Source organism: Meleagris gallopavo, chromosome 7 (genome assembly GCF_905368555.1).
Source record: "Meleagris gallopavo chromosome 7, MGAL_WU_HG_1.1, whole genome shotgun sequence".
In the NCBI taxonomy this organism is placed as follows: Eukaryota; Metazoa; Chordata; class Aves; order Galliformes; family Phasianidae; genus Meleagris; species Meleagris gallopavo.
Window position 1 is genome coordinate 36,245,756 of NC_139410.1, and position 16,267 is coordinate 36,262,022.

General features: G+C 38.3%; 1 protein-coding gene across 10 annotated transcripts in view; it reads right to left on the reverse strand.

The window, feature by feature from the left end:
- The window catches only part of BAZ2B (bromodomain adjacent to zinc finger domain 2B), a 100,182-nt gene that overhangs the window by 42,301 nt on the left and 41,614 nt on the right, over positions 1-16,267 (reverse strand). For 9 of the 10 annotated variants that reach the window (XM_085228075.1, XM_085228073.1, XM_085228076.1 and 6 more), the window contains 6 exons: positions 11,222-11,377; positions 7,392-7,553; positions 6,081-6,274; positions 4,364-4,570; positions 3,271-3,669; positions 653-1,262 (listed from right to left, as the gene is read on the reverse strand). In XM_085228075.1, coding sequence (XP_085084201.1) covers positions 653-1,262; positions 3,271-3,669; positions 4,364-4,570; positions 6,081-6,274; positions 7,392-7,553; positions 11,222-11,375 — 1,726 coding nt within the window. In that variant the 5' untranslated portion in view covers positions 11,376-11,377. The remainder of the gene's footprint in view (positions 1-652; positions 1,263-3,270; positions 3,670-4,363; positions 4,571-6,080; positions 6,275-7,391; positions 7,554-11,221; positions 11,378-16,267) is intronic. The other variant, XM_085228077.1, reaches the window with a different exon arrangement.

A 16,267-nucleotide genomic window follows, 5' to 3' on the forward strand; every position in this document is an offset into this window, starting at 1 on the left:
GGAAGGGAGTGGCTGGGAATATAATGAACTCTTCAAAACAAGTCATGCCTTTCTGAATCACTTGAGTTTTGAAAAACAAATCAGAAAGTTACCTATGAATAACGCAGCCTTTACAACTGTCCTGGTACAACTCTCTAAGCTCATTCACTACTGTGCTCCTGAATAAAGCCTAGAAATATGCTTTTCTTACCAGTCTTAAAAATTTGAAGGCAGTTTTGCTTAGCCCTCTCTGACGGAAAAAGACTGCTCAGCAGATGGGCTCTGCCTGACAGAACCATCAACCAGCCTATCCTCTCCAACCCTCTCCTGTGCACCCTGCCACGGAAACAGTACATGAACTGCAGGTTGGGTGATTTGTCTGGATATTAGTTCTTTGATAGCCTTGCCAGAAGGACCTTGAACCCTATCTACCAGGACAGCTGAAAGTATGCTTGCCATGTAACCAAGTACTAGAATACCCAAAACATGATTTTGGATGTGACATAAGGAAGGACTGGGAGGCATGCACTACTTTCCATGCTATCTGTAAGACACCGGGTGGGCCATGCCACCTCAACATTGCCTTCCCCTAATTAAAAAATACTGCGGGAAATAAATACGTTTTCAACACAAAAATAAGTTTCTGCTTTTCCTATTAAAAAGTTTAAACCACCTGATTGGCTATCATCAGAATCATCATCTTCATCATCCTCATCTTCATCTTCATCGTCGTCATCATCATCATTTGAGTCGTCAGATTCTTTACTGCTGGGGGCATCTGAGTCTACCCCTCTGAACTGCTCCACCACCAGTTTTGCAGATGGAAGGCGGTGTTGGGTTTTTACTGCATTTACTGCATTATTGCTGACTGGTTTATCCTTTCCTGAACCAGGTAACATAGGAGAGGTAGAGGGCACAACAAGTGTCCGGTTACCAGTTGTTTTTTTCCCACATGCACTCAAGTTCACTGGCAAAGAAAAGGGGGTACTGCTAGCAATGGCTACACTTTCATTGATCTTGGTTTGGGATTTCTGTTTTGTAGTAAGTGCAAGAGGAACCTCCTGGATGACGCTCTGAATAACTCCATTGGGTTGGTGATTACCTAAAAGTGCATTTGTCAGGAATGGATTAGAATGGTTGTTTTCCAAAGATGTGAGTTTTTGATGAGCTGGTGAACTGGACGTTGGTTTTGAGCTTGACAAAGATGCAATAACCTTCTTCAGGCTCTTAGATGATTCCTGTTTCTTTAGCTGTGCTGCTGGGAATGTCTGTTTATATTGTTCCTAAAGAAATAAGAAAAGGAATAAAATCTGAGTTGTTTTTTTTTTTTTTCCAGCCAGATGAACTCTATTAAATCAAATATCTGCTTTCAGAAAAGTTCTTTTTAATAGAACGTAAGTGCTAGCTACAGAAGAAGAGATGAGTAGCTGCGTTCTTTCTGTCTCTCCAGTAGCTTTCAGTGCAAATCACGTAAGACAAGATGAACTGAAATCAAAATGAAGCTGACTTAAATTATGCAACGAACCTTATTCTCTTTCTGCATTGCTCTGGATGGCAATTTTCATGAAGAAATTAAATATGATCTCAAACAGAAAAAATAGACTACACTTATGTAACTACACAGGGATAAACCCACTTTTTACTCGTTTCAATATATTTAATCTCCTTACTGAATGGTTTATTTTAAAGCACGTGGTAAATGCAACACACTAATGCTAGCCAAAATCCAACAGAAGGCTCTGGGCACTGGAAACTTTTACACAGAAAATTGTGAGAAAAAACGTTACTACTCAAAAGAACTGAGATACACAAGCTTTTCGTCCCTGAAGAAAAAGAAACTAATACTTGAAAATTCTTCACATAAAGTTTAGAATCGCACAGTAGACTCTAGTGCTTCAGAAACACATGCATACAGAGCTTAGAGGGCGTTCTGCCTCAAATTCTTCAAAAATAAGGCAAATACAATTTCTTTGATTAAAGAAGTAGAATTAACATGGTGCATCTTAAATCAATTTTTATGTATTACATCAAATACATTTCTGGAAAAACCACTACTTAAAACTAAACACGAAACAAAGATCTATAAAATAGATATTTATGTAGTACTTATTTCCAGTAGAAAATTTCAGAAATAAAAGCAGTAAATGGGCGACAGATCACCACTTAAAGACTCTCAACCTAAATTTGATACCAGAATCCACTTCCAATGGAAAAGACAGATATTTCCATAATTACATTTATTTACAAATTCAATTAAACGATCAGCTTATTTAAACATTGAGAAGCACCTGGAATTTGGAAGGACAAAATGATTCACTTCCAATCTAGAAGAAAAATGTTTGAAATACTTCAAGGTCTTTAAATCATAAGTTATCGGTGAATCTGGCTTCACTTTTCACTGTCATTACTTCTACAGTGTTTTAAAATATGAAATGTCTGGATGAATGCTTATACATACACACACGTATACATATACATACACACACACACACAACCCCAGCCTCAACATTTCTAAAATCACACATTTTTATTGCCATCCAATCTTCACTAAAATCAAACTGAATAGGAACCATGAAAACTTAGTGCTAGTCAACAAAAATGATTCTAACATAATTGCAAATTGAAAAACAAAGTACAAAATCAAAACAAAGCTTCATAAGCAACAAAACTGTTAGCATAGGTATGTATAAGCACACTGTAGGGTCCTGATCAGTAAAAAGAAATTTTACTGCAAAGGTCATACTGAGTTTTAATAGTTAATCCACGAACATCCTTCCATTTGCAAGGAACAAACACAACAGAAAATGAAATTTACAATGCTTATAAACCAGACATGGAAAATATTAAACCAGCACTTCGATTAAAACTTTGAGAAGGAAAGCTAAAAATGCCCATCCCATTCAATTTCCCAGGAGTGCTCTTCTCATTCTGATACATAATTTAGCTGCTCACATTTATTTAAGAGACGCACAACAAAATCCCTTTCTTTGTCAGCATAGAAGGGAAGAGAGATTATAACCTTCATAAGCCACCATGCAAAAGCCTATGCCATCTTCAAAATATCCTTTTGTTTCCAGGTATTACTGGGCTTACTGTATTAAAGATCTTATAATACAAAAATTACTCAGGTGAACTTCAAATAAAAGATACTGAATTAGCAAGAAATGATTGGAGACCATGTTAAATTATATTTAAATATCAAATTTAAATAGAGTTTGATAACGTGGCAGTAAGTTACGTTAAGCAGACAGCACAGGTTACAAACAGCAAGAACAGTGATTTTTCACTCACTCGTTTTGATCGTACGTCGCTGATCAAAGGGATGGATTCTTCAGAGGTATTCTTATTCCCTGCTTTGAGTAAGTCAGGAGGAGGAACTAAGATTTTTAAATAGGCTTCCTTTTTGGCTTGATGTATCAACGACAAAGGTTTCACATTGGGAACCAATCCTGTAGACTGTATTACACTTGTGTGTTTGTTCACAGATTCCTCCTTCGCCTGAGAGCTTTGGAAAATAAACGGAAGTTGCTGTGACAAAACCTGAGGCTGCTTCTGCTGGGACTGGAATGATGAATGAGTCTGGGAATCAGACACAAGAGGTATCTGCTGGTGTGTTCTTTTTTCTTGGGACTTTTCGTGGGCTTTTTGCCCATCAGTTTTCATATCTTTTACACCACTATGCATTAGCACCTGCAAAACACGCATTTACGAACATTCATGTTAGGTTACTTAAAGATGATGAAAAAAAAATCATCCATCCTAAAGGAATAATTATACTCTTCTTGGCAGAGAATGAATAATACTAATTTAAAAATAAATCCTGTGACATATTTAGGGTTTTTTTCCTTCCAAGATAATCTCAGCATGTGAAGAAAACAGTCAGTAAAGAAGTGCTAAAATATGATTGCTTTTAACAAGTAATCTGACAGTAAACCTAACCCAGCATTCCAATTACGTTCTTCTACTTGGTATCAGGAAAAGTAATCATTTTACAATGAAAAAGCAACTGCCAAGGTGCAATATCTTGAAAAGGCACACTTTCAACTCAGTACCAGTGCACAGCACCTAACTTCTTTGTGTTGTTGGTTGTGAGCTTTGTTGCTGTTGTTCATTGTTTTGTTTTTTTTTTTTAATATATTTCATACTTGATAACAAAATTAAGCTTCTAGCCCCTCACTAGCAAAAAACCCACACTTATAGGAAAAAAAATGAGGGAAAAAACAAAAATAAATAAAAAAAACTGATAAATCAAGCAAAAACTAGCATTCCTAACATTCATTAATATGCAGATAAATAATTTCTCTCTGGTACAAACACTAGATGATTTTTTTCCACAAACAGCTTCAAATGACAAGACTGCAAGCTGCAGAATGAGATGCCATACCTTGTTCTTGTTTTCGTGATGTGCTTCATTTTCAGAATCAGATTCATCATCTTCACTCTCTTCAACACTCTGGTCCTCCTCCTCCTCTTCATCCTCCTCTAGGTCATCAGAATCACTGCTGCTTATGCCTTCACTTGATGTGTCTGATGAGGAGCCTGACTCACTGTCACTGTTACTGGAGCTTTCTACTGTTTTTTTTCTAGGTTTCTACCAGGAAGAAGAACGCTTTGTTAGTGGTTCAGCTTTAATTTTATATATTATCTTATTTTAAAACAAAACCAGTAAGATTCTATAGTAAAGGAGCCCGAAATCCCTTAGTAGAACTGTTTAGGCACTCTTTGCCAGGAACTAAAGAGGAAGAAGTGCTTCTCAATGTGATGAAAATGAAACAAAGGTCACTAGGTTTTGCCACAACAGTTTTTGGAGCACATGACCTGCAGATCAGTTAAGCACCACAACATTTCAAAGCAACATGCCAAATTAGAACTGAGAAAACTGTCTGGAATTCAGATTTAGAAATCTACAAAATTCACTGCTTCCAAAAATTTCAAAAACCAAAAGCTTTCTTGCAAAATAACACAGAAATAATACCAACATATTGAATTCATCAACACATTTCAGAGACACATTCATAGAAATTACATTATTTGTAACTTCACAGTATTTGCTACATTTCAACTAATTTCATAATTTGGTCTTCAAGAAGGCCAAATTTCTTCAGGAATGCTTGGTTCTTTCTATAAGTGCTTCTATTAATACAATGAGACTTCTAATGTCTTCAATATCAGATGGCTGCCCTTTTTTCTGCATTTGAATTCAGTAAAAAAAAAGTCAACATCTTTGACTTTTCTTTCTTCTGATAAATAGAAAGAGAATTCCAGAAAAGATTTTTAAAGCCTAAAGATTTAATTTAGCTTCTGAAATTTTGTTTCAAACTACAAGAAATACAATTGCATAATTAAATATTCACTTCTCTTATGAGGATAGGCTGAGGAAGCTGCATGTGTTCAGTCTGGAGAAGAGACTCCCTCTCCCTGTGGCCTTCCAGTACTTACAGAGAGTTTACAAACAGGAGGGAGAGCACAAACTATGTGCATGGTCTGATAATGACAGGACAAGGGGGAATGGCTTTAAACTAAACAGGGGATTTTCAGATCAGATGTTTGATGGAAATCTTTTCCCCAGGCAGTGAGGCCCTGGCACAGGCTGCCCAGAGAAATGCAGGTGCTCCATCCTTGGACTTGTCCAAGGCCAGGCTGAACAGGGCCCTGGGCAGCCTGAGCCAGTGGCAGCCAGTCAGCCCGTGGCAGGCTAAGCCATTCTGTGATTTTATGATTCCAATAAATATTATCCATGAATATATATTCATATATTACATATGTTTACACGCTAATAGCTGTAGATTAGTTGTGTTAAAATATACTTCCACTTTATAATTGCTTAATGTAAATAAACTTGTGTTATCAAATACTGTTATTACGCAGTAAAAATAGTGTGAACTGTTCACAAACAACACTTAAGTAAAAACAAAAAGCAAGCACAAAAATTCCTCAAAAACAACACTCCACAAGGGTGGACATCATGCTCCCAAAGATGAAAATTCCTATGTATTTTTCTATTAGGGTAAAAATATGTCTGTGTGCACAAAACAGAACATCCACCATCTCTATTTTTTTTTTTTCCCCAGTTGAATCATGAATTGTTTACATATATTTACCTTATCTTTGATTTTGTCAGCTCTGGCGTCCAAAAGCTGAACTTTGCTTTGCTCCTGGTTGTACTTGCGGCCTCCTGCTCCTGAGGTTATAGCTTTCACTTGTCCTGCAGATGTTGCAATACTAGTGGATAGTACAGATGTGCTGATAGCAGATGCTGCAGTGGTACTGTTCCCATTCAGTGATCCATTTATACCTAAAGATGACAGATTTTACACAGTGATACTTGAAAAATCTAAAATAGCAGACATTTTTGTTGAGATGTTCCAGTCACAATAACCTAGTTTCCATACTCCCTTAAGAAGAGACTACTCAAAGTCAATTTCTGTCATAAACTCAAAGATGTAGCATCCAAGAATCAGTCTGAATTGGCCACAAATTTATCTTAAACCACAAAACACAATGCACTCATCATTTGAAGTGCAAATAAATGTAATGCTGTAAAGAAAAAACAATCTGAAATCTACACAAACCTAGAGTTCAGTTAGGGGCAGAATAAGAAAATTCTCCAGAAAAAGATTAAAAAAAAAAATATATATCCACACATACAAAAACAAAAAACAAAAAAACACCCCCCCCACACACAAAAAAACCACTACATTCCAGTAAATATCTTGCAGAACAGTCTGCTTCAGATTCTGAACAATCAATCAGCTTCAAAGAACTTCAGCAAGCCCCCAAAATTTTGGAGATCTGAAATGTAAAAAATGACTGGGCAGTACGGAGTAAAAGTTGCAGGAATGCTACTAGAGATAACATTTGTTTTCAAGTTTGCTTATTTATTTGTCAAAAAGTGTGTTTTGTAAGAAAATACCCCCAGCCCCAAGAACTCTGCAATCCTAGGACTACTATCAGAATGATTTTGAAATATAAATCAGGGCCTAAAAAAACTACCAAAATTACTGAAAAAAGTTGTTTGTACTTCAAACAAATGCATGGAAACACATTCAAAAGATGTAAAATACTGAATTCAAATTAAAAAAAAAAAGTTTAACTCAACTGTTCATTAGTGAGATCATAGCCTTATCCCTTCCCTCCATTGCAGAACAGACTCCAAAATGTATAAAAATTATTTATTTACTCTATAAATATTAAAAGGAGTATATTCTCTCCTGTTCATCCCAGACAAAAGAAGAGGTGTAAAAACACAATTAGAAAGAGAATTTTGTAATTGAAAGCCCATAATTTTATGTTTCATGCTTCACCAACAATAAATTCATAGAGAACTTTTTAGGAGTGGGCAATGAGAAGCAAGGCTCAGATTCTACATTGTGCAAGCATGCAGTTATTCACCCAATAATTTTACTCATTACCTTTTTCTAAACTGCCACGATTATTTTTTCCTGTAGTTCTTGTGTGGAATGGAGTAGAATCATGGTTCTGGGGAGGAGGTGCAAAGAGCGGTGAGATGCCCAAGAGTGGTGGGAAGAAAGCTGCCCCAGAGCGAGAGTGAGAGTCCACTGTTCGCCACCATTCTGCACCACAGAGCAAACAAAATACAAACTTCAGCTTTACCAGCAACACACATAAGTATTTCTGTAAGAATGTTCTGATGCAGAATTTAGAGCAGACCTAGTGAATTCTGGTGGGAAGTTAATATACACATACACACACATACACACACACATACATACACACGTATACTCATATGTAACACTTAAGACATCACCAAATATGTTTCATAACATGAATTTCTTGTGGCAATTCTGGCTATAAACCGTTTAAGCTACTGAGGTAAAGATTTCAATACAGTTTTACTCATACAAACTTACATATATCCCTTCAGTTTTTAAATGGAGCTTATAAACAAGAAGAGATCAACTTTTTACACTGTCTGTTAGCAACAGGACAAGGGGGAACAGCTTTAAACTAAAAGAAGGGAGATTCAGGTCAGGCTTGAGGAGGAAATCTTTTAGCCAGAGTGTGGTGAGGTGCAATGGACTAGGTAACCTCCAGCAGTCCCTTGCAACTTCAAGCACTCTGTGAGGAAAATAGGTTAAATGTGATAAGAGCATCAACTCTAACATTGAGTTTTTATACTTCCACAAGTCTTTTAAACTTTGAAAAACATTAAGACAAAAAAGGAACAGCACACATGATTAGCAGAAAGTAAAGCTGGAGGACATATTTTCCAACAAAGACTTGTCTGGCAGATGGTACAGAAGTCTGATAGGCAGATAGATGTCTAGATTCTGAAAGAAGAAAAACAGAGAACCTGAAAATATCACACAACAATTAAATTCCTAAAAGCTGTGAGAATCCCAACATTTATATGAATCAGAGAAAGGTGGCAGGAGACCTGCATACGTGAGCAACCAGCTCACAGGTAAATACAAACGGAACAAAAAGATCCAGTAAACGTGGAAAAGAGGCCTATCTACTTGGGAAGAAGATAAGAACGTTGTCAGGACCTGCAGGGATGCAAAGTACAAGGTTAAGGTCCACTTGGAATTAAGTCTGGCAAAAAAGATCAAGGATAATAAGAAAGGCTTTTAAAGTATGTCAGTAGTAAAAAGAGGACTAGGGAAAACATGGGCTCACTACTGAATGTGGTGGGTGCCCTGGTAACAGGGAACACTGTGATGGCAAAGATACTGAACAGCTTCTTTGCTTCTGTCTTTATTACTAAGACTGCCTCTTGGGAATCCCAAGGCCTGGAGGTAAGAGAGAGAGTTTGGAGAATGAAGGCTTCCCTTTGGTCGAGGTGGATCTGATCAGAGAGCATCTAACCAAAACCAACACACACAAATCCATGGGGCCTGACAGGATGCAATCGCATGTGCTGAGATAATTTCCAGAAATGATTGTCAAACTGCTCTCTGAAAGGTTGTGGAGGAAAACGAGACAAGTCCCCAAAGAACGGAAGATAGCCAGTGTCACTCCAGTCTTAAAAAAGGGCAAGTAGGAGGATCCAGGAAACTACAGGCCAGTTACCCTCACCTCCATCCCTGGAAAGGTGACGTAACAATGTTCTGGATGCCATCTCCAACCAATTGGAAGAGAAGAAGGTTATCAGCAGTAGTCAACATGGATTCATCAAGGGAAAATCATGCTTGATCAACCTGATAGTCTTCTATAATGTTATCACTGGCTGGGTAGATTGGGGGAGAACAGTGGCTATTGTGTACCATAAGTTAAGCAAGGCATTCAACACAGTCTCCCACCACACCTCTGTTATGAAACCATGGAATAGATGAGTATAAATGACTTGGACTGAGGACCAGAAGAGCTCAGAGGGTTGTGGTCAGTGGCACAGCATCTGGCTGGAGGCCTGTAACAAGCAGGGCTTGGGGCCCTGGTGGATGACTGGTTGGCCGTGAGCCATCAATGTGCCCTGGTGGCCAATGAGGCCACTGGGATCCTAGGGTGCATTAGAAAGAGCGTGGCCAGCAGGTTGAGGGAGGTGATCCTTCCCCTCTACTCTGCCCTGGTGAGACCACATTTAGACTACTGTGTCCAGTCCTGGGCTCCCCAGTTCAGAAAAGACAGGGATCTCCTAGAAGGAGTCCAGCGGCGTGCCGAACTGTTTATGATTATCTGAAGTGCAGGTGTCAAGTCAATGGGGGCAGACTCTTTTTGGAGGCAAGCAACAACAGAACAAGAGGCAACAGACAGAAGCTGGAACAAAAAATAAAAATACACAACCAGTACTGTCTGCTACCTTATGCTGATACCTGATTTATCCATAAGGCAGAGGCCATCAATTTTTAAATATGGGCAAAATAAAATGAAGACAAATAGAAACAAACAATTGTTTGCTTGTAACAATAAACTGGATTGTAATGATACTATCTTATGAAACATTAGACTGTCCAGCAATTTTATAATTCTAGCATTTTATTTTTTTTAGTGTTTGTTTTTCAAGTTACTAACCTACTGTTGACATGTTCCACGTAGTGAAACTTTAAACTGCACTCCATAACATTCTTTATTTACTTTAAATAGGTCAAACATTTTTAAGCACAGCTTAGAAATTCTACTATATAGGTAAAAGACAGAAAGCATCACTGTAAAGGAGAACATCCATTTCAAGAATGCTGATCTCTTAGTAAAAGGAACTATAACTGTGAATGCCTTTGCTAATATTAATGAACTTCCTAGTACAATGCAGTATGTAAAAATAAATATTTAACTAGTGCCTAAAAATATAAAGCATCAGTGCACCAACCTGCAGAAATATAAAGATATTCTAACTATGCAAAGGGCATTCCAGCTTAGACTGTAAGGTCTGTAGCGAATCTAGAGAATTGCTTAGAGTGGCAGAAATTAGTGTGCTTCCCACTTTTCTCTGTTGCATTTTAATCATTGCAGTACTACTGAAGTTTGTCTTCTGCATGACTCTCAGCAACAGGACTCTCAATCTTCCCAATTGTACGCCTAATTTCACAGTGCTGATGAATCTCTCATAGTGAGAAACTTGAAGTGATGGAAAAAGCTGGATGATGGTTTATACATATACAAGTAACAATCATCTACTCTCACAGCTGGTTAAAAACCCCAGTATCTGTTATTTTAAATGAAGATCAAAGCACTGGCAATCTAGTTAAAATACTCAAAATAAAAAAAAGATGATGTATAATTTTAATACACTCTGCATACTCTGAGTATGCTCTTGCAGTAACAAGTACACAGATAACATCTGTGAACGTAACTGCAATAACTCCACCTTTAACCTTCCTCCATAAGTAACAAGATAAGAAGTTGGTTGTGAACTAATTTTGTAAAAAAGTTTAAAAATAATAATAAAAAATTGAAAACAGACTGAGAAAACTACCTGCTAGTGGTGAAGAACACAAACCAGCTAAGCTTGAACGCTGAGAACATTGTGCATTTTCAAGAAGCTGATTAGTGAATCTAAAATCTGAAAGTGGCACTGAGTCTGCTAGACCAGCTTGGAAACTGATCTCCATACCTCTGCAAATTGAGAAGTTCTTTCATGTTTCAAAGAGCTGATTTTAAATCACTTTGAATGTACTATGTGTATACAATGTACAAAATAATATATATAAAATACAAATTTCCCTCCTCAAAATAATAAAAAAAAAGATTTGTGAGATATTATTTGATCTTGCGGCAATAATTTCATTACAAGTGTTAACAACCACTGAAACCACATAGCAACATGCAATCGAGTTACTCTTACCACCCGTGTTGATTGTGGAACTCAACGACGCAGCTCCAGTGGTAAGGCCACTCTTGGAAACCGCAGAAGCTACAGAAGGTGTAGAAGACACTGGAGATGAAGCAGCTGCACTTGAGGAGACTGATGATGACGTTAACCGCTCTCCAGACTCCATATCTAAAAAAAGAGACAAAGGTCTAAATTCTACAGCAGGAAATCACAAGCAGACTGACTACAGAAGTGCCTGTGTTGACCGTGTCTCAGGAGCTGTACTCAGGCAGTTTCCTGCGAGACCTTCAGGTGAAATCTATGTGATACTGTGGTATCACAGTCATCACAGGAACCCAGCATAACTGCAGCAGTAAGGAAATTACACACTGCTGTTGAGAGCAGCAATACGTTTGAATCTGAATGCTGTACAGTAAAGTCTGAAACATTAATTGCTGTTTCCAATGCCCATGAGAAGCCTTGCCAGAGCCTCGGGAGCATGAGCAAGCCCTAACTGCCGTGGCCAGCCACTCCACACTACATCCAGAAACTCCATGTAGACTTGGACCTACACCATCAGCCCCCCCCCGAGCTGCCCTGCTGGGTCAGCCTCTGCCATCCGGTACGGCTGTGCCCGTGCCTCCTGGCTACATCCCTCTTCTCATGCTGTAACTTCCCTCCAAGCTCAAAACCACCCCCACTTCTTCTGCTACTCTGACCAGACTACCAGAGGAAACGAACAATTCCTTTATTTTGTCTGGACCCTGTGACCAGCACCCTACTGTAGCGTGTTCACATCCTGTGAACTCCCTGCACCCTGCTGTGAAAACATCATTAAGTTCAACAAAGCCAAGTGCAAGGTCCTCCAGAGTGCAATCTCAAACACAGACAGGCTGACAGGGACTGGACTGAGTGCAGCCCTGTGAGCCCTCCCTCAACCTGCTGGCCACGCTCTTTTTAATGCATCCTAGGATCCCAGTGGCCTCACTGGCCACCAGGGCACACTGATGGCTCACAGCCAACCAGTTGTCCACCAGGACCCCAAGCCCTTCTCCACAAAGCTCTCCCTCCAGTAGGTCATCCCCTATGCTGTACTGTTGCATGCAGTTATTCTCCCCAGGTGCAAGACTCTACGCTTGCTCTTGTTAAACCTTGTCAGGTTCCTCCCTGCCCAACTCTCCAGCCTGTCCAGGTTCTGCTGAATGGCAGGACTTCTGGTGTGCCCTCCACTCCTCCCAGCTTCGTATAATCAGCAAACTTGCTGAGGGTGGACTCTCTCCCTTCATCCATGTTGCTGATGAAGATGCTGAACGAGACCAGACCCAGCACTGACTCCCCTCCCCCCCAGGAACACTGCTTGTTACGCGTGATATTTTTTGTTTCATAAATATGACTCTTTTCTAATGATTATGATTATAGAAGTCCTAGATCATCTGTAATAACATAAATAAATATCCACAAATTTCCAGTTGGTTTGTATTTAAGTGACCTCTCGAAACAACTGCACCTTAGAACTAAATCAGCAGCACAAGACAGAAAAGCAACCTGTGCAGTCTGAAGGTTAAAATACATTCAGCGGTTTATGCACAACACACTAAACTTGAACTTTCTTTAGTATCATGTAGTGACATTTATTATTAAAGAGTTAATAAATAAGGTAAAGTACCTGAGGATTTTTAATACCACATGACAAAATATATAATTTCCCAATCTATTTCAGTATTCTTCATGATTATTATTTTTTTTTAAATTGCAGGTCTTGAATAAAACATTACTCAAATAGGTACTTGGTGTTTGAAGCAAAATATCCATTCAATCTTACTTCAGATTAAGGAAAATTCCTGAAACATAACAAACTCTTTATGTCAATAAAATTCTTTTAACTGAAACCCAGCATCTACTTTTCCTTTTTCCCCTTTTCCTTTATGCTTTTTTTTTTTTAAACTGATGATTTTTATTCATCATCCTGTAGTAACAGCAACAATGGAAAACAAAATTGCACAATGCCTCATAGCTTTTCTTAGAGTAAATTACATAATGATCACAACGAATTTAGAGATAGAAAATCTCCAGAATTACTCAGAAGCTCGTTGACAATTGCTTGTGAATTTACTGTGGTACTTCATACATTAACAGTCACTCCATTGCAAAAATCTTGTCATTTAAACTGGTTATATTCTTTTTACCATACTTACACATGAACTCACATTACCCAGAAGTGCAATGTTTCTGCCTTTTGTTACCCAAAAATGTAGTTACAGTTAGCTATGTTGCACAATGCTCTACCTCTGGGCCACTGTACTGTACTCCTCCTCTTCCAGTTCAAAAGACATACTGCTAAGTCAGCTCAAACTCAGACTCAGCTGCAATTACAAGAGAGACAACAGAGCTTAAAGAAAAATTGCAAAGGAAACGCCCTGATGAATTTCCTATGTCAAAAGCTAACAGGTTCATCTTTGCACTGTTAAAATTCAAGACAGTTAAAACTCATGCTTGTGTAAAACCAACCAGTGTTTTCTGTAACTGAACCTTGCTTACTACCCCTGAAGAATGACAGAACACACTAATGAGCATTAACATGCTCAAGCCCAATGCATCAGTTCTAACATACTCACACAAAAATTTCCCAGACAACTCACTACAATCAACATATTTTGTCCACCTGGTATTTTTGTGCTTCCACTTTAGAAAATGACTAGGTGAAGGAACTCCAATCCCAATGCATAAGATAAAGGAAAGAAGTCCCCACGACTCACTACTTTTGAGAATAAATTATGTTTTGAACCGCAAACCCAGATATCTACTTGAGTACGTGAACTCCACAGAAGTCTAAATAACCTACTCATGTGTCATGGACAGTTCATTACACAACTTTTAGAGAACGAGGACACATAGGATGGGATAACTTTGCACTGCAGTCCTAAACCCACACACACTACAAAATACATCATGTACTCAAAGAAACAGGAAGGACAAGAATGTTAATTCAAGTCATTCCTTATAAATGAAGCAGCCAGGATAAGACAGAGAAGTGGAATCCACATTCTGATGTTGACCTACACACACAGTTCTTCAGGAACCTAGAGCCAGTTTTAGAAGGAAGTACTCCGTGCTACACCGTGCATCAGTTTAAACTCACTTCACCACTGGAATCCACCTTCGTTTCCAAAATGTCTTTGTTGTTGATGTTATTTGTTCATCGTTTCTTCCAGCTTTAAGACATTAACATCTCAAAATAAATGTGAACAAAAAATGAGTCCACTCAAGATTACTTGAAGAAACTAACTAGAAGAAATAACAATGGGCTCTTAAGAAATAAAACCAAGCCCCAAGAGAAGCCTCAGAAGCTATTACCTTGTCAGCAGACCATCCTCGTCACCCCACTCGCAATACTATTCTTACAAATCATGCAGATGCCAATCTGGTGTTTCAGTGTTATTCACACACTTAAACGATGCAATTAGAAACAGAAAACCTGATGGACTGCATTTCTGTCTCTACATACGGTATAGAAAGAAGACAGGAAAACATCCCTACTGGCCTCTACAAAAATCAAAATCACATATGAGAATATATACTCAGATTTCAGGCGTCCAAGAAAGGCACATACTAAACATTCACTTCTCCGTTCAAAGCATTCTAGTTAAAATGCAGGACATCATTTTAGCTGTATGAGGTACTGTTTTCTTAGCAAAGCTTGGCAAGTACTTGAAGGTAAACTGATATGAAGTACTCTCATTAAATATTCCTTTAAAACGAAAAGGCACTCTAACAGCAACCTGGGACATCATAGTCACGTGTGACTAACAAGCAAGCCCACACTTCTTTTGAAGCAGGAAGAAGGAAGCCAAAGGCAACTCTAACTGCTGCCCACAGCATTCACCTCAAGGAGATGGCACAAGAGGTGCACAGGGCTCATGGCTGCTGTACACGTGCAGCAGAAGCAGCTGTAGCCTGGGACCCAAGCTACCCCCAGTGCTTCACTGAACCAACCTGCATGGAGAAGCAAATCATCAGAAACAGCTCCAGCAGTCATCAGGAATGTCCCTCCAGTTCCACAGCAAGTCAATTTTGTTAAGGAAGCAGGCATGAAGCTTGGAGTCCATAATTTCAGTTGTGAGACACCAAGCTCTGAGTTCACGAGCCTCTACACTGACCAAGCATGCCAAGACTAGTAAGAAGAAGCAGGACGTTTTTACATCAGAATTCTAAGACACTGGGAAAAACTGTCAAGGGTGAAGGAAACCAGCTAGGCAGTGAGGGAGCAGAACATATGGCATGCTCTGATGGACAAGAAATCCTTTGTATCAAACACACAATATCATTTTAATACAAACGTATATTGGAACCGCAGAATTTGACCTTAGTACCTTTCCAAACATTGTTTAAGAAAGAACATGCATTTGTGGTTTTGGTACAGATCTACAAGAATGTTTCTCATGTTACATAACAATTCTGTTACAAATTCTCTGCTATTAACACATTAACATTTTAAACCAGCTATAAAATGATTTTGGACTGATTTAACTGAGTAAGACCAGAAATGAACAGCAAGTCACTTTACAACATGAAGTCTCTCATATTAACACTGTAGAGTAAAATAAAACTGGACCTGAGCACACAGCTCTCCGCTCACATAGTACTCATCACAGAGAAATGCACTGAAGAAAAATAGTCCTTATTTCTATTAAACAGAGAAACAGCACGTCTTATACATTTAAAAAAGGTGAAAAAAGATGGTTTTATTTGGTAACTAGGTTTATGTTAGACACAGAAAGATACTCTCTATGATAAAATAAATTATGAACATATATGATACTGCGCATTTTTGGTCACTAAGTTTGTTCAGTGAGCAATCAATAGAATTTTTCATGAAGTTAATGCCTGCTGCTTGTTCAATATCTAAATACATTTTCATGCTTTATTAAAAAAACTCATGCAAATCAAGTTTATTTTCTCATAGCCACTCCCAAGTAGGCATTACAAAACATTACAAAACAGCAGCAGATGTCTTTCTTAGGAAAAAAAAAAAAAAAACATCAACAAAATTTTGATAAACTCCATATATTCCTTTCGCAA